The 25,395-nt window shown below is 34.9% G+C and overlaps 2 protein-coding genes across 4 annotated transcripts in view; both read right to left on the bottom strand.

The window, feature by feature from the left end:
* LOC117112982 (histone acetyltransferase p300-like) overlaps positions 1–1,770 on the bottom strand; it is a gene marked incomplete in the record, with an annotated part of 58,911 nt that extends 57,141 nt beyond the window's left edge. Inside the window, 1 exon segment of the mRNA XM_033256205.1 lies at positions 1,576–1,770.
* A 13,065-nt stretch (positions 1,771–14,835) lies between these two features.
* LOC117112986 (CREB-binding protein-like) overlaps positions 14,836–25,395 on the bottom strand; it is a 32,308-nt gene continuing 21,748 nt past the window's right edge. For all 3 annotated transcript variants that reach the window (XM_033256209.1, XM_033256207.1, XM_033256208.1), the window contains 11 exons: positions 25,026–25,082; positions 24,252–24,329; positions 23,767–23,834; positions 23,385–23,532; positions 22,830–22,976; positions 22,313–22,426; positions 20,919–21,084; positions 20,552–20,728; positions 20,266–20,430; positions 18,591–18,869; positions 14,836–17,800 (listed from right to left, as the gene is read on the bottom strand). In XM_033256209.1, coding sequence (XP_033112100.1) covers positions 15,794–17,800; positions 18,591–18,869; positions 20,266–20,430; positions 20,552–20,728; positions 20,919–21,084; positions 22,313–22,426; positions 22,830–22,976; positions 23,385–23,532; positions 23,767–23,834; positions 24,252–24,329; positions 25,026–25,082 — 3,406 coding nt within the window. In that variant the 3' untranslated portion in view covers positions 14,836–15,793. The remainder of the gene's footprint in view (positions 17,801–18,590; positions 18,870–20,265; positions 20,431–20,551; positions 20,729–20,918; positions 21,085–22,312; positions 22,427–22,829; positions 22,977–23,384; positions 23,533–23,766; positions 23,835–24,251; positions 24,330–25,025; positions 25,083–25,395) is intronic.

Below are 25,395 nucleotides of genomic sequence, written 5' to 3'. Positions count from 1 at the left end.
AATGGGAGGGTAGCAGGTCACTTCGGCCCAAACCAACTCGGACCAAAACCAAATCGAACCCAGGCGACACTTCGACCCAAAACCAACTCGGACCAAAACCAGCTCAGATCAGAAGACAACTACCCAAATGATATGGAATTACCCAGATGAATAGCGATTGCGATTACCCATTACTCAAATGACAATTATTATTATTTTAGTATTATAATATTAATATTATTTATAGGTCTAATATTGTTTTTTATTATAAGTATTCTTACTATATATTTTTATATTATCCAAATTATATATTTTATATTTATTATATTATTATATTTATTGTATTATTATTATTATAATTATTAATATCACAATTATAAAGGCTAAATATTGTTTTTTATTTAGGCCTATTACTAATACTTATTTTTTATATTATCCGAATTATTACTAGTCTCATTACTTACTTTTTAAAAGAATTTAACATACATTTATAAAATAATGTATATTTGTATGAATATAAAGCAAAACAAAATACACGAATATACGGATTTATTCAGGTACATTTAATTCAAACTAATAATAATAATAATAGTGTAGTTTTATATAGCGCACATATCCATCTAATGTAAGATGCTCAGGGCGCTTGATATGTGGACTAGAAACTCATCAATAACTTTCTTTGCTCCTAAGGGTCCCTTCGTGTCTGTGCTACCTGGTAACCCGGTACCAGCAACTCTCGTCGTCTACTGGCTACATACAAAGTTTTTTTTTTCTAATTCATGACGAAAAGATTTAAGTAAACAGTAGACCTACTGTTATTTTAGGCTCGCTGCCCCAGCCATGTTTTTTGGGTTTGTTTTTTTTTTAAATAAATCGCACTACTGTTTTTTCTGGTAAATATTTTTTGTTAAACTGTTTCAAATTAATTGGCAACACCCAATATGTTTTTCGATGAACGTAGCACCTTGCAAAAACTGACAATAAAAGTCAACTATTCATTTCACAACACTAGGGACCACCCAACTATTTTAACCTGCCGTCTTGAATAATTCAATATCATAGAGATATATTTTATAGAGTTGTCGTCTGGGCCTAGTTGGTTTTGGTCCGAGGTGGTTTGGGCCAAGTTTGGTGGTTTTGGGCCGAGGTGGTTTGGGCCAAGTTGGTTTTGGACCGAAGTGTTGTATGGGGCCAGTTAATTTTGGTCCGAGATGGTTTGGGCTGAATTGGTTTGGCCGATTTGGTTTTGGGCCGAAGTGACCAGCATTCGAGCTTCCTTCCAACTCCTTCTAGGCTAGCCTAGGCCTAGGCCTAGCTAGGAAGAACCATCTCTTGCTAGCAGGAGTTAGTATGTATGCAGCTGAGGTCGAATATCTTCTTCTAGCCCCCTAACCCTAAACAGGGTGCCCTAGCACATTATGGCCTAGGCAATGGCAATTTTATTAATTTATTTATTTTTTTTGGCGCGAAAGAACACGGGCTTAACTTAGCCTGGCTATGCTAGGCCTGATCCTGTGGGTAACTCAGGCCAGAACAGAAGGGGCATAGATAGGAGGACAGGGCCAGGGAGGGCTGGCCCTAGTCTGGCTACCTTACCTTGCTATTTATTATCTTCACTGCGAAACCTTAGCCAGACGGATGAGCTGTAGGCTATGATAGCACGAACTAGTTGTACAAATGACTGTGTGGGCCTAAACCATAACGTCAACTCGGGTTGTTATTTTTTACTTCCAAAGACATAGGCCTACACACCTTCCACCGACCAAATTGCAACTTTGAATGGCAAGCCAATTCGATTATTCCTCTTTTTGATGACTAGCCTGAAGTTTCTAAATATGGAACGCCAAAAGGGCACAGACCGTATTATAGCATATTGCAGTCGCTACTGGTAAGTTTTAGTACATTTCGGAATGACACCGTGGATTGAATCTTCCACTCAGCTCTCAAGCGGACTCGATTGTGCTTGAAAGTTGCCCTTTTGGCATTCAATAATATGATAACCAATATACGGACACAGTGTACTGCGAGTGACATTCCAAAAATAATATAAGTATCAAGATTTCCCCATTAATTGTTATACAGTACATAACCGCCATTTCTAAAATGCGAATTCTGCGGATTCAGGTCAAAATAGCATAAAAAAAATAGGCCTAAATTTATCAAATTATTATAATATTATTACTATTAATATAATATTATGATATTATTATTATTATTATTATTATTATTATTATTAATATTATTAATATTATTATTATTATTATTTTTTTTTTTTTTTTTTTTAATTATTATTATTTGTTGGTATCATACACTGAGAACCTAATCCGTATTTTAGAAATGGCCGTACATGTACACAAAATACGGACAAATTAAATAATTAATTGAAAGATAAATATTAAAGTGCAAAAAATACTTACATTCAAGATACTGGGCCTAAAGTCAGTGAAGAAGATCTAAATGAGTTGTACTCCTAGGATGTAGACCTAAACGAGTTTATTGCTATAAAAATGGATCAAAAATAGAAGATTATCGGTATTATTAATGTTGTGACATCCTGGAATATATAATTATATAGATGGCCTGGACAATGGCAACAATTAGTTTTTAAATCTATTTTTTACAATGTGCTGACAATTAAACTTAATGTCGTGGATGAATGTTTCCTGTAATAATTTGCTTTTTTACAGTCTATTCCAAAGATGTTAGGCCTATGCTCTCATCAACACCTCTCTCTGCCAATGATTTTCCTTGCTACTATATAATTGTCTTCGTTATTTGTTATTATTTTTCTTGTATTTTTGTACACTCGGTAACCTAACCAGGCAAAAATCGAAAACATAAAACTGATTTGACAACACTGTGAAAAGAATTAGTGTATACTTCCTTGTCCAACATTAATCATTAAGCTTCCATGGAAGGACAAGTCGTTGACTGGCTATTGAATATACAGTGTGTGATGTAAGTTCCAATTCAGATTATCCCCGGACCTCAGTGTACCACCTTTCCATGTGCATTTTGAGCTATCAAATTTGCCATTGTGGCGCTCCATAATAACTGGTATTAATGCTCTATATATAGGCCTACCAAACAGACACTCTACGTCCACAGTGTGACATTCCGAAATAGGCCCATAATCTATATTTATACACGGTTAAAACCCAAATACAACATAGAAAATACAATACCAAAAAGAATTATAAATGTTGTTCTTCCTTGAGTCCGTGGTTAATTTTGATAAGGGATTAATAACAATTAATAGCCTACTAATTGATAACAATAAGAAATTAATAAATATCTACTATAAAATACTGCACTATAAACTAGGTCCAGAGCTTTATCCACAGCGGGTGGCTCAAGCGGGTGAAGGGGAGGGGAACAGCCCCCCCCCCCCCGGTGAGAAAAACCACTATTCGTCGGAGGCTGACAGGCATATCTACCTAAACACTCTAAAATCGATTAAATAAAAGCATTGAAACCCCTAATGCCATATTTTCTGAGACTGGGGACGGCCTACCACGCCAACTTTTCTCTCGTCACAAGAATCCATACTACCCTGTCTCTTATACACATCTAGATGTGTATAAGACCTCCCGTCGGTCGAATCCTAGCGCGGCCCGGTCTATCCACAGGCCTAAAGATATTGATAGGCCTATTAACAATGATAATATCTAACGAAAATTAATAAACCTTTGGCGATCATCTAATATTATGGAGGTATTAAATTACCTCATGTAATAATAATAGAGACTTAGCCTATATGCGCATAGTATGGCCTCTGCTTCACATTATTGCAGCAGCAGCTAATCAGCGAATTAGCATCCCTATATACTACAGGTACTTATGCTCCTGTTAGTGGAGAGAAGCAAAAGCAATGCAGGTAACGTGCCTTGCTCAAGGGAATAGCCAAACATTTGGGGCCATTTTTCCGGGGCCATAATTATTCCGGGGCCATTTTAACGACCAGGGCCGGCGGAACGTTTTTCAAAGTGGGGGGCCCACTTATAAGCAGGCGCGTAACAGGGGTCTTGGGTCAGGGGGGTGGCGGCAAAGGTAATAATTTTCCCGGTTAGTAATTTATGACTTGATGTGATACCCCACCCCCCCCCCCCACATAGAAAACAATACGACATATTAATATAGGGTACACACGTGTGTTTGAAACTAAATATAAGCATTTTCATCGTGGTTTTATTTATTACAATCATAGGCCTATTCTTTCACCATCATTACACATTGAGGCCCTTCTTTTAGGTAAAACGATCTATCTTAATTTTTCTTTCTCAAGTTTGGGACTATTATGTTTTTATATAACTTAGAAGGAAAAGGAGGGCAAGCACAAGCCTTAACCCTAACAAATGCGCGCGAAAAATGTTTGTGTTGTTAATTCTAATTTCGTCGCAATTGATCAAAACTCCCTAAATGTGCAATTTTTAGAGGAAATTGGCCTACCTCAACAAGAAATGCTCTTATGTTATATATGGCCACACTCGTTCTTTTAAACTGAATATAAGCATTTTCCTTATGGCTTTATTTATTACAAACATATTCTTTCAACATCATTACACATTGAGGCCCTTCTTTTTTAGGTAAAACGATCTACCTTAATTTTTCTTTCTTGAGTTTGGGACTATGTGTTATAACTTAGAAGGCAAAGGAGAGCAAGCACAAGCTTTAACATTAAAAAATGCGCGCGAAGCGCGCGAAAAATTTTGGTTTTTTAAATTCTAATTTCGTCGGAATTGATCAAAACTCCCTAAAATGTGCAATCTTTAGAGGAAATTGGCCTACCTCAACAAGAGATGCTCTTATGTTATATATGGCCACACTCGTTTTTTTGAACTGAATATAAGCATTTTCCTTATGGATTTATTTATTACAAACATATTCTTTCAACATCATTACACATTGAGGCCCTTCTTTTATAAACGATCTATCCTTAAATTTTCTTTCTTGAGTTTGGGACTATGTGTTATAATTTATAAGGCAAAGGAGAGCAAGCACAAGCTTTAATATTAAAAAATGTTGTTTTCTAATTTCGTCGGAATTGATCAAAACTCCCTAAAATGTGCAATTTTTAGAGGAAATTGGCCTACTTCAACAAAATATTGGATTTGAAATTTGAGATTTTCAGGCACTTTCCCGGGTGAAAAGGGCATTCAATGGGGAAAGATTTTCCACAGATGGATATTTTCCCCTTGTTCCCCGGTGGTTACACCACTGCGGAGAATACCTGGCGGCTTAGATCAAATGCGATATGGACACTTTTTGAAATGGAGAAGGGGTTGCAGGCCGGGGTATTGTGATATCTGTTCATTATATCTTCCTTTTTATTCTTGTCTTTATTTTTCTCTTCTCTTTTTCTTTTCCTTTTTCCTTTCTTTTTCTTTCCCCTTCTATCTCTTTCCCTCCCTCTCTCATCTTTCTTTTCTCTTCTTACCCAGCCCGGTACGACGGCTTGGTCAGCCCGGTAAAAACCGTCGGGGGGGGGGAACAGTCTGCCCCCCTGGCCACCGCCTTTTACGCCACTGCTTATAAGATGAATGGGAATATGAATCATGCAGATCTAGAATCAAATCTAGGTGGTGGGGTCAACATTCCTCCCCCGGGAAAATTTTGATTTCTAGATGGCGGAATATGACCTTTCTCGACTTTTGAGCTAGGTGTCGATCTAATGACTTTGTTCTTCAAAATTCAATGTTTTCCCCCTCATGAAAACGGTAAGGTAAACTTTCTCAGCAGCCATACAAAAATCTCCAGACATTATATATTTTTCGCCAAAAAGTGGGGGGCCCGGAATCATTAAAATAAAGCATTTCGCATCAGCATGTACAAAGATCTATTGACATCGTAATAAAGATGAAACCCCAATATAGAAATTGATTGTATCACAATATACCACAATTATCCGATAAAGACAAAAAATCAGATTAATTTAACAGTGAATTGTACGATACTGTTGAAAAAGACAGTCAGCCTAATAAAACCTCTGTCTGGTTCAGTGGCGCGCCAGAATATTTCTAGGGGGGAGGGGGCGGTGTGGGTCCGTGCTATTATGTGGGGGTACAAGTGTTCTGATCGAAACGAGAAACCAAATGCTGGGGGCCAGGGGGCCACGAAGGGCGCCCGGTTAGGGTCCAGGGGCTTCGTCCCTGGAAGAACCACACAATATAAATGGCTACGGTATCTTATGTTACCTCTGCCAGTTTGCTCTCAAATAATTATGTATAAATCAAGTAACATTCCTATGGAATTAAAGGATCAAAATGAACATCATATTGTTTTATAGAAGTTTATTCATGCAGAGCATTTTAAACCATGATAAAACTATTGTATTTTGATCTGAAATACGAATTAGAGTTAAATTTTAGAAACATGAATAACCAGGAACGTATTGTAGGCCTACTTAGTCATTGTTTTGCAACAAGAAAAGTGTGTAGAGAATACTATTGGAAATTACACCTTTATATCGGTGGCACACACCGAAATGTTCATATTAAAAGAACAAACAAAATTAAAAACAGAGAATTAAACAATTAACAAAAATTCATACAGAAAAGGCCTACACTAACAAATTGAAATTTGCAATTAAAGAGTATTACTCCAGACAAAAAGAGAGGGGGGTCACCGACCAGGTGACTATAGAGCAGAATTCATTTATATTTACAGTATTGGCCTATATTCATTTATTTATTTATTTGTAAATAAATTAATATATTATAGTATACTGTAGTATACTGAATTCAGCAAATCTTATATGTTATGTATGTTCATAATGTTCATGTGTGTGGAGAAATAGAGAAATAAATTAAACAAACAAACAAAATACTGTGAGTTTGTACAAATGCCTGTGATTGCCAATATGTATAGACCTACTGTACTGTAATCTAAAACTACAAAATATAAATTAAATATCCATTGAGTGATTTTAAAATCTCCCCTCCCCCACCCTCTCTGGCCCTCCTTGGCGATGCCACTGGTCGGGTTCGGATAAAATCACTAATGAGTTGTTGATGGCAGACAGTGCCATTAACTTAATTTATTTTAAAATGTGTTGAACTTAAAAACTACTTCAAATGCTACAACAGTATTGTAATACCAGTAGGCCTATCTTAATAAAGGAGATCGAAAAAAATCACATAGAGTGTGTCTTAGTAACTGCTAAGGGGAGGACGCATACATTTCATTTCATAATGTGATCTGAATTTTTATGCACAATCTTCTTCAGGCCTACGATGCGTCTATTGCCATTTTTACTTTATCTGTATGTTTGTTTAATCCCTCAAAAAAGTCCTTAAAAACTGTTCAGAATGCGCTACTTCCCAGGGGCTTCGCAAGGGCCCTTGGCAGCCCCAGGCCCTAGCCATAGGGAGAGGAACACCCCCGCCAAAACCCACCAAGTATCCCCTCGCAAGACGGCTCTCCCTTTCAAAATCATGGCTACGTCCCTGCTATATAAGCGATATTCCGAAACTATATATTTTTTTTGTCATCATTATTCGTATTATTATTGCCATTATTATCAATGTTACCATTATCAATGTTATCAATGTATTGGTAATAGGGCCTACCATCATTACCAATACCATCATTATTAGTATCATCATTAACATCTATCAATATAATAATTATCATCATTAATATCATTATAATTATTATCAATGTCATTATCATCTATCTAGGATAGGCCTACTGTGTAGTAAAACTCAGAGATAGTGACCTATTATAAGCGACATTCCGAAATATGGAAATAATGGAACTTCGAAATACTGACCCTAATACAGTATTGTTAGTGACATTCCGAAACTGAATTTTTTTCCCGCGATTTTTCGAGATACAATAAGTTACAAATACAAATACAAATATAGGCCGGTCATATGTTATCATTGTCAATGGCATCATTTTCAATGTCATCATTATTAAATGTCATATATTACAATTACCAATATCATCATTATCAATACCATCATTACCAATACCATCATTATCATCATTAATATTATTATCATCTAGCAAGCTCAGTACTGAGCAGGCTATGGATACTGTGTATTGGAACTCCACGATACTGACCCTAGTACAGTATTGTTAGTGACATTCCGAAACTATTTTTTCCCTGTTTTTTTAAAGTTAATGAATATATAATAACTTGTGTGCGTTCATACCAGGGGTGGCGCCAGCGGGGTGGCGGGGGAAGAGCTGACACCCCCCCCCCACTGTTGGGGAGAAAAAAATATATGTATTTTTTACATATTAGTAGACTCTAAAATCGATTAAATAAGCCTTTGAAACCCCTAAATTGTCGGGGCCTCGCCCCCATGACCACTTTCGAGACCTTTTAACCGAAGCTCGACCATGCCCACTTTGATTTCGTCGGGGAAACCTGACACCTCGTCGGGGGAAAAATCAATAATTTTATTAATGATAATATTATTAATAACAATATTGATAGGCCTATTGATAATAATATTAACAGAATATAGTGGAAATCCAAAACCATGTTACTTTCCCTTTTTGGAAGACGCACAAAATGACCAATTTAATTTGGAGAGTGGACCTATATGCTTACTATTATGTTTGACATTACCATGACCAGCGTTAGTATTTTAAACTACTTTAACAAAAAAAAAAAAAAAAAAAAAAAAAAAAAAAAAAAAAAAAATTCGTAAGCCGCAAGCTTTTAAGGTACAAAAATGTGATAATATTGTATGGTAGTTTGGTTTTTCCTTTTGGCAAACTATACTGTATTATATACTATATAGTTTAATACTTCTACTCGGTAATAATTATGATGATGATGAAAATGTTAAGGATGATAATGATGATGATAATAATAATAATAATAATAATAATAATAATAATAATAATAATAATAATAATAATAATAATAAAAGGTGACGAAATTGTGCTAAATGCGGAAAATGATTGTTTTCTATTTGTGGAGATGTTGATGATGATGATGATGATGATAATAATAATAATAATAATAATAATAATAATAATAATAATAATAATAATAATAATAATAATAATAATAATACCATCATTATCATCATTATTATTATTATCATCTAGCAGGCTCAATACTGAGCAGGCAATGGATACTGTGTATTGGAACTCCGAAATACTGACCCTAGTACAAAATTGTTAGTGACATTCCGAAACTATTTTTTTTTTTTTTTGGCTTTTCTCGAGGTACAAGTTAATGAATAGGCTAATAACTTGTGTGCGTTCATACCTCAAATGCTGGAACAGTATTGTAATACCAGTAGGACTATAATTTTAATAAAGGAGATCGCAAAAATCTAACAGAGGTCAATACACATCGTGTATATCTGTCATTTAAAATAAAATAAAACAACGCACATTGCTTTTCTAGATTGGGGGTGGGGGGGGGGGAGGATTACCAATGTCAAAATCAAAGTGGATATTGACTATGGGACAGATAACAGAAAACACCAAGTAGTGAAATTCCAAAACTATGTTACTTTCCCCTTCTGGAAGACGCACAAAATTACTGATATAATTTGGAGAGTAGGCCTATATGCTTACTATTATGCTTGAAATTACCATGACCAGCGTTGGTATTTTGAACTATTTTAACAAAAAAAAAACAAAAAAAAAAAAAACAGTTTAAATTCAACTTAAATCCGTAAGTCACAGGTACAGAAATAACGTACAGAAATGTTAAGGTACAAAAATATTAAGGTACAGAAATGTTAAGGTACAGAAATGCTAAGGTACAGAAACGTGATAATATTGTATGGTAGTTTGTTTTTTCCTTTTGCAAACTATACTGTATTATATACTGTAGTTTAATACTAATATAATTATAATGATGATGAAGATGATGATGATGATGATGATAATAATAATAATAATAATGATAATAATAATAATAATAATAATAATAATAATAATAATAATAATAATAATAATAATAATAATAATAATAATAATAATAATAATAATAATACAAAGTGAAGAAATTGTGCTAAAGGCGGGAAATGATTATTTTTATTCGTCCAATCATTATAATTATTATAGGGTATTAACGTGTTAAGTTAAACTTAGGCCTACGGTAGTTGTTCTGGATATGACATTAAACTCTATCCAGTCGGCACCTCACTCAGAGTGTGTCTTTGTAACTGCTAAGGGGAGGGTGCATAAATTTCATTTCAGGATTTGATCTGGATTTTTATGCACATTCTTCTTCAGGCCTATGATGCGTCTATTACCATTTTTACTTTATCTGTATGTTTGTTCAATCTCTCACAACAGTCCTAAAAAACTGTTCAGAATGCGCTACTTCCCAGGGGCTTCGCTGGAGACCTTGGCAGACCCAGGCCCCAGCCATAGGGAGGGAGACACTCCGGCCAAAACCCATCCTTTGGTACTAGTACCCCCTCGCAAGACGGCTCCCCCTTTCAAAATCCTGGATACGTCCCTGCTATAAAAGTGATATTCCGAACCTATATCTTTTGTTGTCATTATTATCGATGTCATCATTATCAATGCCATCGCATTAATGTCATTATTATCGATGTTATCATTATCAATGTCATCATTATTAATTTCATCGTATTAATGCCATTAATATCAATGTTACCATTCAATGTCATCATTACCATAATTATCAATATCATCATTACCAATAGGGCCTACCATCATTACCAATACCATCATATCATAGTATCATTATTAACATCTATCAATATAATTATCATCATTAATATCATTATAATCATTATCAATATCATTATCATCTATCTAGGATAGGCCTACTGTGTAGTAAAACTCAGAGATAGTGACCTATTATAAGCGACATTCCGAAATATGGAAATAATGGAACTTCGAAATACTGACCCTAATACAGTATTGTTAGTGACATTCCGAAACTGAATTTTTTTCCCGCGATTTTTCGAGATACAAGTTAATGAATACATAATAACGTGTGTGCGTTCATTCGTTCAGATATCCAGTGGGAGGAGCTAAGTTTTGAAACATCGTTGGAATTATTAATAGGCTAAAATTAACTCTGAATTTGATTTGCTGAATTTTATGCGCATGGGCTCGGAATAGCAGTGTACCTAGCCTATAAAAGAAATAAATTGCTCTAAAAACATTCAGATATCAAGCAGTTCTCGATGTGATAGACGTGAACGAACCAAGACAACACAAGTATCAACTCTAATTGTGTATAATTAATCTACTTACTCAATAACAGTACATACATTTTTTGTAAATAATGGACAGACATCATCCTCTCGGGAAACCGATTCTGCATATTACTGAAAATGCTGTGAGCAAAATATTGAGGTACAGCAGAAATTTACAAAATTTGAAACTTGAAGATCGCGTAAAGGAGCTTAACAACTGTTACACAAGTTCATCGCTGCGTCGCGGTAAAGCTGACGTACAATTTTACAACCCAATGTACCAAGCATGTTACGTGTTTCTTTACTTCCCCGTACTATGCTACGGCACGTTCCATGGCTTACGGATGATGTGTCAAAACGACTTCAGAACATTTTTGGAAAGAGCTTCAGACGGCTGTCTAAGAGTCTGCGCGTTGGGCGGAGGGCCTGGAACAGACTTATTCGGTGTTAGAATGTTCTTAAACGAGATCGGATATGGACAAATTAGGATTAAGGCGACTGTCCTCGACAAACACCCTCATTGGCGTTTTGCATTTGGTTGTTTATCATCCCAGATAAATCGACCATCGAGCTTAACTGCTGAGTATTTTCATCTAGAGATCGGAAGTTCGACGGTTTTACATGATCACTTAAAAGCTATACTCTCCGATGCCGATATTATTACATGCAGCAAGTTTGTATCGGCTGTGAGGGTCCTCCATAACTCAAAAGAAACGCTTTTGGAGGTATTGAGATATGTTAAACCAAATGCGTACATATTTTATATGGACAATTCAAAGGGAGGTAACACAGAATTCTTTAGTTATGTTGCTCGGCGTGCGAATTTTACCCAGGTTGCATCTTTCGAACGAGGAGAGAATGATCCATTTCTGCTTCCTGAAACAGAGAATTCTAGAATTCTACAAGTGCTATCCAGTAGAGAATGGTTCAACTTCAAATCACAGCGCAATCTTCGTGTTACCTTCATGTTGTGGAGGAAAATGGGTTGATATACAAACTCAAAGTATTGAAAGGCATTTTAATCGATTTTCTATTAACCATTTTCCGACTGGCGCGCCACTATGAACAGTTTATTGTATCAGAAAGGACAATTTGGTTTCTTACACACAACTGATAGGTAATGCGAGACTTTTTTTTAATACTTTGTGTTAGCGAACCCATCGCCCGCCAATGGTTTCGAATAAAAATAAAATTGTATTTTTGGTCTGTTAGCGCACTCGCTACAAAAAATAGAAATTTTGGGGGAAAATATATTTTGCGAGTCGCTGACTTAAAATCTCCAAAAATAAGATAGGCCTACCTATATTTCTTCCTTACATAAATTTAAAGAATGTATCAATCCCATTACAGTACTACACACTGCTGCTCATCAATACAATTTTATTTTTATTTTCTCCTCCAACTGGATGCCTTTGGCAAAACTATTTGCTAAATAAGAAAACAAAGTATTTTTTCCGAGCTGCTTCGACAATTAAAAAAAAAAAAAAGTTATAGATAATGACGTCTTGACTAATTTATATTGGTTGTCATGCCTAACATGATCGACTGGCTTGACCACATCCTACAGCCTTGCTTACAAATAGGCTTATCCATCGTTTTGTATTAATATGTATGTACCACCGTATACTCGCGTATAAGGTGATCCGCGTATAAGACGACCCCCGAGTATAAGAGTTAGATGATTTTTGTATGTCGGGTATATAACACGCCTCTCTTGTGTCGAAGACTTTTTGCTGCTTTTTTATATAGTCTTAATACACTATCCAGCTGGCTAAAAAGGAGCCAAATGTAGAGCCAATCTTCCAAATAATACCATTTTATGGGCTTTTCATGTTTATCAAAATCTTATTTCATCGCATTTAAAATTGCGTTCATTCAGAGTGATAGTAGTAGCTTCATTTCAGTAGTAACGAACATGTCAATTTCAAAATCAAACTCTCTGTTTTCTGATCGTGATTTGCTATTTTAAGCCTCGTCTTATACGCGAGTATATACGGTATTTACATTTTGCATTACTGGTACTTAGGCCCATCCTCCACTCAATCTGCTAGCCTACATGTGTTGCTTTACCGGCTCATTACATTTTTATAAAAAAAATAAAAATAAATAAATAAAACCTCCAGCAGGAGCCCAAGGCTCATGTTAATAAGTTGAAAAAAAAAATTACATTTTGACTCAACTTTTTAACATTGTCACTTTTTGCACAAAAGTGCTTATGTTTCATTTTCTGTATAAAAATGTTTTCCCCTCCACGACAGTTTCGTTCATCTCTCAATGGGTACAGGTGTCCACAAGGGGCTGGCACAACTAAAACTAATTTTAAAGTATAACTCGTGCTCCCGCTAACTATGAGCCTAAATTTTATTTCTGTGTTTTGTTTAAATTTACGGAGTTAATAATGTAGATAGCAAAATAAAAACAAAGGCTCCCAGCAGCACCGTGTGTACTGCTGCATATAGGCCTAGTTTTTGTTTCGAGCTATTTTCAAGTGGGGACTCGATTATTGTAAAATTATGGAGAATCGAAATATTGTAAAACATTATTTCTGATCGACTATTGTCATTAATTGATAATAGTTTTCAAATTTTGTTTTCATTTTTTTTTTCTTTTTCTTTGTTTTTTTTTTGTCAAAAGGGTCGAAATGAGATGTACAGTATTGCATATAACTTGATCTTAATGGTGGTCTTGTTGTAGTACCGTAGTTGCTTTTTTATGCACATTATTTTAACTCTTACATGTTTAACAAAAATATATTGATTAAATAAGGTACAATTTTATGTCTATGCAAAAATTATAATGTAGTGTAAGGTGGTCTATGCACCCGATAGATAGCTTTAAAACATTTTTATGGATTACTGTACTGTATATAATTTTTTTTTCGACGAAACCTTCAGTAAATTAATAGCATATGATTTGATAAAAACAAATTAAATACGACCATTTACCTTGTACTGTAGCAGATATTTTATGCATGTACTTAGTAAATAAATATTATATATATATATATATATATATATATTATTATACATATTATCTAATATGTTATATTATTAGGCCTATGTATTTTTTTTTATTTTACTAAATTTTAACATTAAGTGTAGTTTCATTTTTATTAGTTTGCTGTCTTTCCAATAACATTCTGTAAGATGTTTTTTCTCAATATAATGATGAAGAAATAATCCATTTGTATCTGTGATGTGCCCAAATATGGGCATGATGTTATATCACTCTTGTATATGAACCAATCATTGATATTTGTTAAATAAATTTGATTGTGTAGACAATTTTTGATTAAAGCTTCATAAAACAATGAGATATTTATGATGATCTTTGTGTAGTATTAAAGTTTTAAATTTGCCCCATTTTAAATACCAAAATTATGAATGCTTGGTTTACTACAGATTTTATAGAAGTGTAGCTTCAAATGGTTGATCTATAAGCAAAATTATACATTGTAAGCATTTTTTTTCTTTGGTGGAAGGGCCCCTATTCGATATTGGTGTGTTCTGTCTCATCTTGTTCCTTGCTCTTTCTGTTCTCGTAAATTTTAATGTTTTTGAGAAAAATAAATGAAATGAAAATCAAAATCATCAAACTGTCCAATGTCAATCTGTTGCACTCGATCAGTTTTCTGTCCGTCAAATACCACTTGGCAGATTATGTTACATCATCAACAAATATTTAAAAACGTATCGAGAAGTAATTCATTTGTCAAAGTTTTAATTCATTTAAAAAATGTACATCTAGTTATTCTTTACACACGGGAGAATTGAATGGGAGTTAACTCATTTCATTGACTCTCTCTCCTTAATCATAGCATTTTTGTTGAGTTGAAAAATATGCCTTCTACCTCATAGCAGCAAGCATGGTGACAGTAACACATACATCTCTTAAGCTCCGATTTAAAATTGGAAAAATGTGCACACATCTATTACGATAGTTTTATTGATATCATATAATAATAAGTAGGAAATAACACATATGTGTGTACCTCTGTACATCAATTTCACATTTTCCTTAAACATCATCATAATTTTATTATCATTATTTTAGTTTTTTGACATGATTTCCCATCTACAATTACTAAAGCAAAAGAGAACATAATAAACAATGCACGTCACTTGACTACGATTATTTTGCAGGGGATATGCTCCGATTCAGGATTAACTCCCTTGTTTTACAGCGATCACAGTATAACATCCTAGAACACGAGGAACAAAATATAAGAAATAATCCCCAACAGAAGTTAATTCTTTGCATCTTGAAAATGTCTATAATTCTACATGAAGCATTTTCATGAAAGGTCACCATGACCCCATCATTATCCTACCTATACAAACTGATATATTATTTTGAAAAGTTTTCTTAGCTACAAAATTCCAATACCATTTTTCAGACAAGTTAAAACATTACAAGTATTCCATATTTCTTTGAAACCTTGTCTTGATTTGTCAATACATCATAAGGAATGACAATGGAAATATAAAATAAAATATCAATAATAAAACTTACATTCTTTTCTCAAATTTTTTTTGTACTTTTTGTTCTGAAAAAGAGATGATTTTTTTCAGATAGGAATACAAAGTTATTTTCAATTTAATTACTTTTTCTGTTCAGTATTAACAATTACTACAAGTCCTTTGTTTTATATACTAAAGATTTTATAACTGGTCAACCAGTCGTGATAATTGGTCCTGATTTGACATTGCCCCTAAGTCCTGGTCTCCTTGTTGGCCTAACGTTGGGTTGGTAGCTGGACTTTGTAGCTGGCTCATACCCGGGGCTTGTGATAGCATGCTCTGGTCAGTTTGCATGGCATCAGGAACAACACCACCAGGGTGCGGGGAGTGCGTTTGGGACGCAGGGTGGGGAGATTGCTGTGCAGAATGAGTCCTTGGTGAAGGCACTGGTTGAGACTGCGGCCTCGGCGGAGGATTCGGAGACCGCACCTGCCCTAGCGAATTTGCCGCGGTAGCCATTGTTTGCGGCGACCTGACTTGTTGCATAACTTGTTGAGGGGATCGGCCCCCTATCATTGGTTGCTGTTGACTTGGCACCATACCCTTTGCTTGGTTTTGCATTTGTTGATTTTGAAGCATTTGTTGAAATGGGAGATTATTGGCACCTTGCATGTTTACATTGTTACCTTGCTGCAGCTGATGTAACTGCAACATCAACTGCTGCTGCTGTTGTTGGTTGCGTCTTTGTTGCTGCAGCTGTGACTGAACCTGTGCTTGGTTAAATGGATTCATTTGAGTATTCTGCTGCATCTGCTGCGCCTGCATCTGTTGCTGTTGCTGCTGCATCTGAGGCTGCATCTGGGACTGTATTTGAGTCTGTTGACTTGCAAGACGGGCTTGTATTATCCTCTGCTGCTGCTGTTGCCGCAACCACTGTTGCCTCTGCTGCTGTTGCTGTTGCTGTTGTTGCTGCTGCTGCTGCTGTTGTTGCTGCTGTTGTTGTTGCTGTGGAAATTGTTGCTGTGGTTGTCCTGCTTGCTGTGGCAAACCTTGTTGCTGCTGCTGAGATCTCTTAATGAACGCGGCCATAAGTAATGGATTTGATTTTAGGATGCTCATCACTTGCTTCTGCTGCTGAGGCGAGGATGGTGATTTCAGAGTCTGAAGAAGTTGCTGCAAAAGTTGTGGTGAAAAGTTAGGTCGCTGCATTATACCACCTTGCATGGTAGGCTGCATTGTACCTTGCATTGGCATACGCACATTAGGATTATTCTGAATAGACTGCATGGTAGACATTTGCTGCATGTTTGGATTAGCCATTTGTGGCTGCCAATCCATTTGCTGTTGCATCATAGGATTGGCAGCACTATGATTTTTGAGTGCCAGCTGTTGTTGCTGCTGCATGGTGAACAGGACCTGTTGCTGCTGTTGTTGCTGTGGCTGTTGTGGGGTGGTCATCTGCGACATGTGACCTCCTAGTTGGTTCTGCATTGGCTTTCCTGTTGGTCTCATTGCGTTAGGAGCCCCTCTTAATGATGCCTCCCTTGCTGCCTGCTGCACTTCGTGGGCGGCTCTGATTGCACCGACTGGTGGAACTAGTTGGGGCTTCATGCCAGATTGTGGATCCATGCTGGCCGGATGTTGAGGCTGTTGGACTTGTTGAGGAACAGGAGGAGCAGGTTTAGCTGCAACCTCCTGACTCGACTGAATGGCACCTGCTGATGGCTTAGTAACCTGTGTTTGCGGGATAACCGAGGGGGCAGTCTGGGCCTGCATAGCAGCCATACGCCGACGCAACATTTGCGCCTGCTCAAGTCTCTGTTGTAACTGTTGTTGACGTAACTTGTGCTTAATATTTACACAGAATGGTACAGGGCATTTCTGCTCTGAGCAATGTTTTGCATGATAACAGCACAGCGCAATAAGCTGTTTGCATATAGGACAGCCTCCATTAGTTTTTCTTTTGCAGCTTTTTGTATGTTGTACAACACGTTTCATTTTCTGGCAACTTGCCATGCGACAATTAGCATCACGACACTGGCAAGCATGAACCAACGATTGGATGCATCTGCGAATGGATTCTTTGCGTGCATCCTGTGGATTTCGCATACCACCCTTTCCTCCATCCACATCAATCTCAAGACCCCATTTCTCCATTTTATGTTCATGTCCAAGTTTACCATAACAAGGTACACAGAGATCATAATCCTGCAAGACAAAATGAAATATTTCTATGAGGACACAAGAATATTATCATATAAATTGATTCTCTTCAAAAACATGCAATTCTCCTGCAGAATGGATTTAATATTAATTTAGGACAGTTAACTTAGAAGGTAAGTATCACAACTGCCAAACTTTAGCTTCAATACACAAACAAGATAAAAATTATTCCATTTACAGAAAGACAAGCATTACACGATTTACTAGGCCTAATGTCAACATGTATTTCAAAAATTCATCTGTAATACAAACAGGAAACCAAACTTTGTAGGAAGAAATAGAGCATTCAAATTATGTTGGTTCAGTGCCAAGAAATCCTTTTCAAATATTCAATGCAATTTTGGTGAAAGCCATCATTAAATTATTATTATTCACAAATAATGGATCAATCTGATTACATTGCATTATTTATATGACCATGCAAGAATTTGAGGGATGCCTTCTTCACTTTTTCTCTCAACTCCATATTTTATATTCGTTAGTTTGTGCCTAAGTATGAAAGTTGTGACAGATTTGGTATTACACAATTTACACTAAAATTTAATGAATTATTATTTTCAAAAAAAAATTTCAGGAATTTTATATACTAAAAAATCGCAGTCAGTTATTGTACTGAATAAATTAAGAATGTGGGCTTACATGCATATTCAAAGCATAATTAAAATGTAAGTTGAGAAATTGTTAATGGAAAAGGTTGGATTTTGTATAAGAACAGCTAAATACTGATAAAAAAAATTGATATAAATAGATGAAAACCATTTCCAGTTTTACTTACATCACAAACCAGACAGTGGTATCTTGTTTCAACATGATTTTTACAATGGTTACAAGTATAGACAAACTTCTCTTGGCCTTGGTTGTGTAGTTCTACAAGCATGACCATAGTAGAGTTTTTGGCTCGTCTTAACGAAGAAAATTCAAGGTGTTTGTCCCTAGCTAACGTCAAGAAGGCATCACGTCCATCCATCAAGTCGCAGCTGATGTAGCTATCTGGATCCTGAATAGGCTCAGTGTTCTGACCAGGGTTGTCGCAGAGGCGGATAACAAAGAAAACCTGCAAAAACAGTCCATAAACTAATGGCTTGATGACTACTATTAGCTTAACACAAGTGCTTTTAACATGCTGAGTGCTACATAGAATTGTTTTTCCAAGAATACTGTGGAGAGACTGTACTTTTGTATCTGTATGATATAAAAATGGGAGCTGTAATTCTCAGGATCAATTTATTACACTTGCAATAATAATCACATGTTAAGCTTGTGACTCAATTCATGGTTAATGACCTGGAAACTTTGGCAAAAGTTCAACTATTTGAAACAGTAAACAAGTTATACAATTGCTTCAATGAAATAGTAATGTAAGTTTAAGGAATAAGAGAATGACATTAATGAGATAACATTACAATAATAGAACTTATAGAACATATTCTAACATAAATTTTATCTCAAAATAAGTAACATCTCCCAATTACGGACCACCCAATTACAAATTCTTGATTTTATGAACCCAATTTGTGGTGATGACATACATCATTACAAAACAATCGTTTTTAACTACAAAAACACTTAAAATTGTATTAAAGTCTTATAAAAATAATATAAAATGTTACGTCAGAAAGAAAATATTTGAACCAGTAAAGTGACGTAAAACAAAAGGTATTATAACGTCTTAAAAAATAACATAAAATGTTACATCAGCTAAGAAAGGAAACTTTTAAACCAATAAGTAACATAAAAGTTTAAAGCAGGAAATATCAATCGTTTTAAGCCGTGCATGCTTGTTCAGGCATATTGTACAGTAAATCTCACTTTTTGTTCATTGGGGATGCTCTTCACCTGGATTCGTGATCTTCAAGAAGAAAATAATACCACTCGTTTTGGCCATTTTATGGTCATTCGGAAATCTCATCAAATGAGATACTCCACCGTGAGCACAGGCAATTTTGACTTCTGTAAAGTATTTTGTTACTGAAAACAGTAAAATCCAAGGCATATTTTGTGACAAAATTTTGCCCCCCATTACAAGGCTTAGGCCTACCTAGCCCTGTACCTTGTAGCATAGGCCTACCATCACCACACCATCTGATTTATAAATTTTCTCATTTACGAACTCTGTTCGGACGGAGGGTACGTAATTGGGAGAAGTTACTGTACAGGTATACGATTAAGAAGTGATACCCACGGAATGGAAAAATAGTGAGACAGAATATACATTGCTTTTTCATGGGTTCATAATGTTTTAAATTTTATCTGACATGTTCGAGACAAATGTGAGACGTTCTGAAAACCCACTTTCCTTGGTGCTGGATATTAAAATATTCTCAACTCTTAAAAATAGTTTCTTGTACTATTGTACTTTAATTTACTATTCGCAGCATAATGACCAAGTCATTGTTTTTATTGTCATCATAAACTTGATAATTTTATATGAATAGATATTTAAAACCTACCTCTTTATGTTTTTCCATGGTGGTAAAAAGTTTCTGAGATAAGTCGCTGCCTTGTTGAGGAAAGTTGCTCTTTTTGTTGTTCTTTGTCCTGGGGTTATTTTTGTTCTTCTTGGCTTTCTTCTGATTTTTCTGATTCTTCTGGTTTTTCTTATTCCCGGTTTGACTCTGATAAAATATAAACAGGAATTATATAATGATATACATGCATTTTACTTGCAATAACATTTAGAATCAAATTAATTCCAGAATTTGAAATTAACAAATTAATGGTACTACAGCAGAATACCTCATCAACAGCAGCACTGGCAGCTGCTGCCGCCTCTGCAGCCTTCTGTCGTTCTTCCTCCTCTTGATCCAGTTCTTTGATGCTTTCTTCAAGGACGTTTGGCCAGAAATCACCTTCAAAGTATGGCAACTGATTGGCACCAGTAAGCCCATCATCTAATGCAGATTTCAGGATATCCTAAATAATAAAAAAACATTGAATTTTAAGGCATAACTTATCGGATAACATGATTTTGAGGTAATATATAATTACAATTAATTTCTTATTTAATGCACTAACACAAAAAGTACATAACTTTCAACACTCAAATTTAGGGATTGGTAGGCTTTATCTTGAGAAACTACAGAATAAAGACTTGTAAGATTACCTTGTAATCAATTACTACTTTGTCTTGAATAGCTTTGTCTAGCATCTTCTTATACCATTCTTGGAGCCTCTTGGGTTTTGGGATCTTCTGTTCCGTGGGGTGGCAATGAAAGATGTAGTCATCCCCTTCACTGGGTGGACAAGCCCAAATGTGAGCCCATTCATACCTGGAAGTTCAAAGAAGCAATTTTAGAAACAAAAGAAAGCGCGCAGATATTGAGATTGTGGTAGTATTTCGTATTTGACAGATTCATTCAGAATCATTCACTTGAAAACCCTGCTAAGAGTCGAAAGTCATGGATTTTAACGCAGGAGTCCCAATTCCCCAGCAATTCGCGGGAGGCTACTAGAAATCGAGAAGGCTTTCCGCACTCTCGCAAGCAAGAAAAAAACTCCAGAAAAACAACAAATTCACAATATTGCATGTTTCTATTACTGTATTTTCACAATTGTCTTCCTGAAGTCATTCCCAAAGAGTACTGACTTGGTATCACGATGCACAGCATAATATAATTTATCAAAAAAACTTGCAAATTTTAAAACATTGTCAATTAGGGTAGCCATCAAGGTTACTCATTTTGAAAAACCAAATGAAAGCCTATTTTAAGATATAACCTACTTTAAGATATATCAAGGATGACAGGTAATATTGAATTTCAGATATTTCCCAATGCTAATGACAGCGTGGAGTATAATGGTGACAATAATGGTGACAATAATTGTGACAATAATTGTGACAATAAAGCCAATTGGGAATTATGATGTACTTATTAGGATGACTAGTTAGAACATCTTATGAACAACCTGGACAACCTCTATTGGATGTAATATAATAAAATCAAAATTAAAATAAAGAAGTTTTTTTCTCTTAGTTGTAAAAATGGCATGTAAAAAGAGGTATCTTATAATGATTGCGTTGGCCATGCCCGACCGACCCAAAATGTATGAAATTGAGGTTCGGCATTTCATTTATTTATTTTCTATTTGACAACAAAAACTATTTATTTAATGAGCTAAAAAGGCTGGAATAGGCCTATCTTGCTGGACAGTAGGCAATTCAACACTCTTATGCGATCATTTTTCTCTTCAACATAGATTTAAAAATGGTCTTTGCTGTATGTTTGTGTATTTCCTATTTTTTTTAGGCATAGGCCTAAACACATTATTTGTAATTACCGAAATACCCAGTTTTTGGATTTTCCTAAAACGTGGCCAACACAAGAATTCTTTTTTTGGCTTTATTCCGGTAAGCTTATAATTTAAGTTACACACTTATTCAGGTTGGTTTACAGCTATGTCACAGTCTAATGAATTTTGGCAACTTGCATTATGACTGGCTTTTTCTGTCGGTATATTGTAAATTGTCTCCCCCCCTCCACTCCAAATTCTACTTACCCTATACATTTGACATATTCCAGATAGCCTATAAGAATCTCGTGATAAACAGCCGTTCTGTAAGCACGAGGTTGGAAGAAATGTACACTATCTAGGTAGGCAATATAAACTCTCCTGTTGAGGAAAACAAAATAAAAAATATTAGTAAGACCTTTTGGGATGTAGGAAGCTGAAAAAAATTAGTTCATCTGAATGAAATATAGAATAACCCATAACTCACATCGCCATTATGGTTAAATTGTATGGGCGTAGCAGTGTTAAGGGACATATTCCTATCATTCCACAAAAGGGGCTGAAATAATCCATACCATTGGGGTAACCCCATACTCATAACCTTAAGGAAAAGTGCTGAATTAGTGCTTGTAACATACAACATTCCTGTAATAACATTTCCCGACAACTTATTATGTATGTCACACTTATATTTAAAAAAATTAGTACAGGAATTTTGAGATCATTTATTGAAAATGACCTTAGAAATGTCTGCCAATTAGCTAATAAAATCCATAAAACTTACCGACTGTTTGGTTGCGGACAATCTGCACCATATTCTTGAACATGCATACCAAAGAAACACACATCGACACCTTCAATCTCTTCAAATGCAAATAAGGCTTTGGCACGGTAAGGAAAATCCGTTGGGAATTCTCCTGTATCACAAAATCTGTTTATATAAGAGAACAAATAAATGAGTAAAGACACACCTCTCCAACATTTCATATTTTAGTTGTCTTTGTTTTGTTTTATGAACTTCTACTATACCAGTTTCCCTCTAATTAAAGATCCCTCCAATTAAAGATTCTCCAATTAAAGACTGCTTTTCTGTGGTCCCATTTTAAAACGTGTCTTATCTTGATTACTCCAATTTGAGACCAAAGCTGCTAAAGACCATGGAAAGTCCAGTCCCAAAAAGTGATCTTTAATCGCAGGGAAACCAGTATTTATATGTTTGTCACTTGTTCCAATATTCTCAAAAATCTGACACCGTAGATTTTTTTTAGTTTGAATACTCGATTCAGTGTTAATAACAAAGAGTTCTATATACAATACAAAAAACAATAATGGTACTTGCCTAGATTTCATTCCAGGTTTAATTTCAACCATTTTGTCAGAACTTGATAACACTCTGATGGTAACTTCCCCTGCCCCCGAACACCGTGTCCGAAGATATTTATTGACCCTATTCTCAAGATGTGTACCTAATTTGGTTGTTGGCAGCTCTGCAAGACAATGCAAACATACATGAGTAAATGTTACTAATCTGCAGCAAAACTTGCAATCATCAAAAGTTAAATAACAGTGGGTCTGTATTCTGTTAAAATAGCATCTCCATGGTAAATTTTAATGCAACTTCTTCACATACTCAGTTTAGGTTATGTTTTTCTTTTTATCATTATGTGAAAAGATGATGAATGAGCTAAGGTATATGTAATTTGTAAATGAAAATTACTCACTTTTGGATACAAACTTGTGTTCTTTCTTTTTTATTCCTTTTGTTTTCTTACAATTCTCGCAGGTGAAGCTTTTGTAACAGAAGATAAATGCAAACACTTAAAATTATGATCAATTAGATAAACAAATAAAATATAACTACATATATAATAACAATCATACCATAACAGCATATAAAACATAAGCAAAAAACGGGCAACTGAGAAAGAAAAATCTGCCCTGCACCTGAATACTGAACAATATGAAAGCCATGTATGTGCAATTTCTTTATTTTTATTTATGCTCCAAGGTAAAAATTTTCAGGACCTTGTCCTTTTCTTACAAAATTTTAATCTCTTTCTTCGATTTTTATGTACCATTCCACTAAATTTTATGATAATCTATGCCTTTATTTTTTGCGTAATCTTACTAACAGACATACCGCGGTGAACACATAACCTCCTTGGCGGACGTAAAAAATAACCTGACTAGCAAGATAGAAACTTACCCTTCTGGCCAAATTGTGTCATTATGCAGCACACAGATTTGATGCAGCCTTCTCCCGCACTCCATGCAGTCAACAAATCTGTGGGCAAAGGGAAAAAAAAACAGATGACAGGCAGAAGCATCAACAGTTCACCAATTCTTATGTGACAAAATTTGTGATCTGCCAAAAAATATTGTTTAAAGCTCTGTCCAAACTATCGTGTTTTATGTGACAAATAAATGTGATATTGCCATATTCGGGTGTGATATGGCACATCACACAAATTTGTCACATAAAATTTCATATTGTGGATGGAACTTAAGAAACATCCTACAAGCACAATTAGCATAGTTCTATATAGGAGATGTTACTTATTATTTATTATTTATTATTATTATTATTATTATTATTATTATTATCAAGTACCTTATTATTTTAAAACAAAACTATGTTATTTACATAAGCAGGGAAGGACCTTACAATCACAGAAAAAAAATTCAGAAATCATATTACAATCAGAGCAATATATTATAAATAAAGCTTAAAATACAATTAAGAATTAAACTATATAACAAAAATAACAAAACAAAACAATAATAACAAAAATTAATAAAATTAATAGGATAACAGTTTTCAATACACTATTAATATTATTACTTTTTAAAATTTAAACAAATAAAATGTAATAAGTGGACACTTATAGCACAAGTATAATAATCAGTGGTATGACCTTTGCTATTATTAAACACCGCCCTCAAGATGGCTAAATATTAACTAGTGTTGACAGCTACTTACGGTTCAGGATCTAGAGCATCATTTTTCATCTTGGTAAACTGGTCCTTCTTGATGCTTCTACAAAATTAAAAAAATCACATCATTAACATCTCACTTTTCAAAACAATAATTATTAATTATTAATAATAATTAACAATATTATTATTATTTTATTTATAGGTTGCATAATAATTTTAGTACAAATACGAAGAAAATATAACTAGACATTAATGAAACATGTTGTTTGCACTCTCAAAACATCAAACAAAACTATCTGACCAATCAGAACACAGTATTAAGTAGGCGTGTTCATGAATATGTAAATGTCTGCAAAATAATGTCTTTGTAGGAACATGGCACTGTATCCAAGGTAGACGAATCTCCTTGTATG

This window comes from Anneissia japonica, unplaced genomic scaffold (assembly GCF_011630105.1).
Source record: "Anneissia japonica isolate Jap-2015-1 unplaced genomic scaffold, ASM1163010v1 scaffold3066_len296678_cov185, whole genome shotgun sequence".
Classification (NCBI taxonomy): domain Eukaryota; kingdom Metazoa; phylum Echinodermata; class Crinoidea; order Comatulida; family Comatulidae; genus Anneissia; species Anneissia japonica.
The sequence above is the reverse complement of the archived record's forward strand: the minus strand, read 5'-3'. Positions and strand labels throughout refer to the sequence as shown.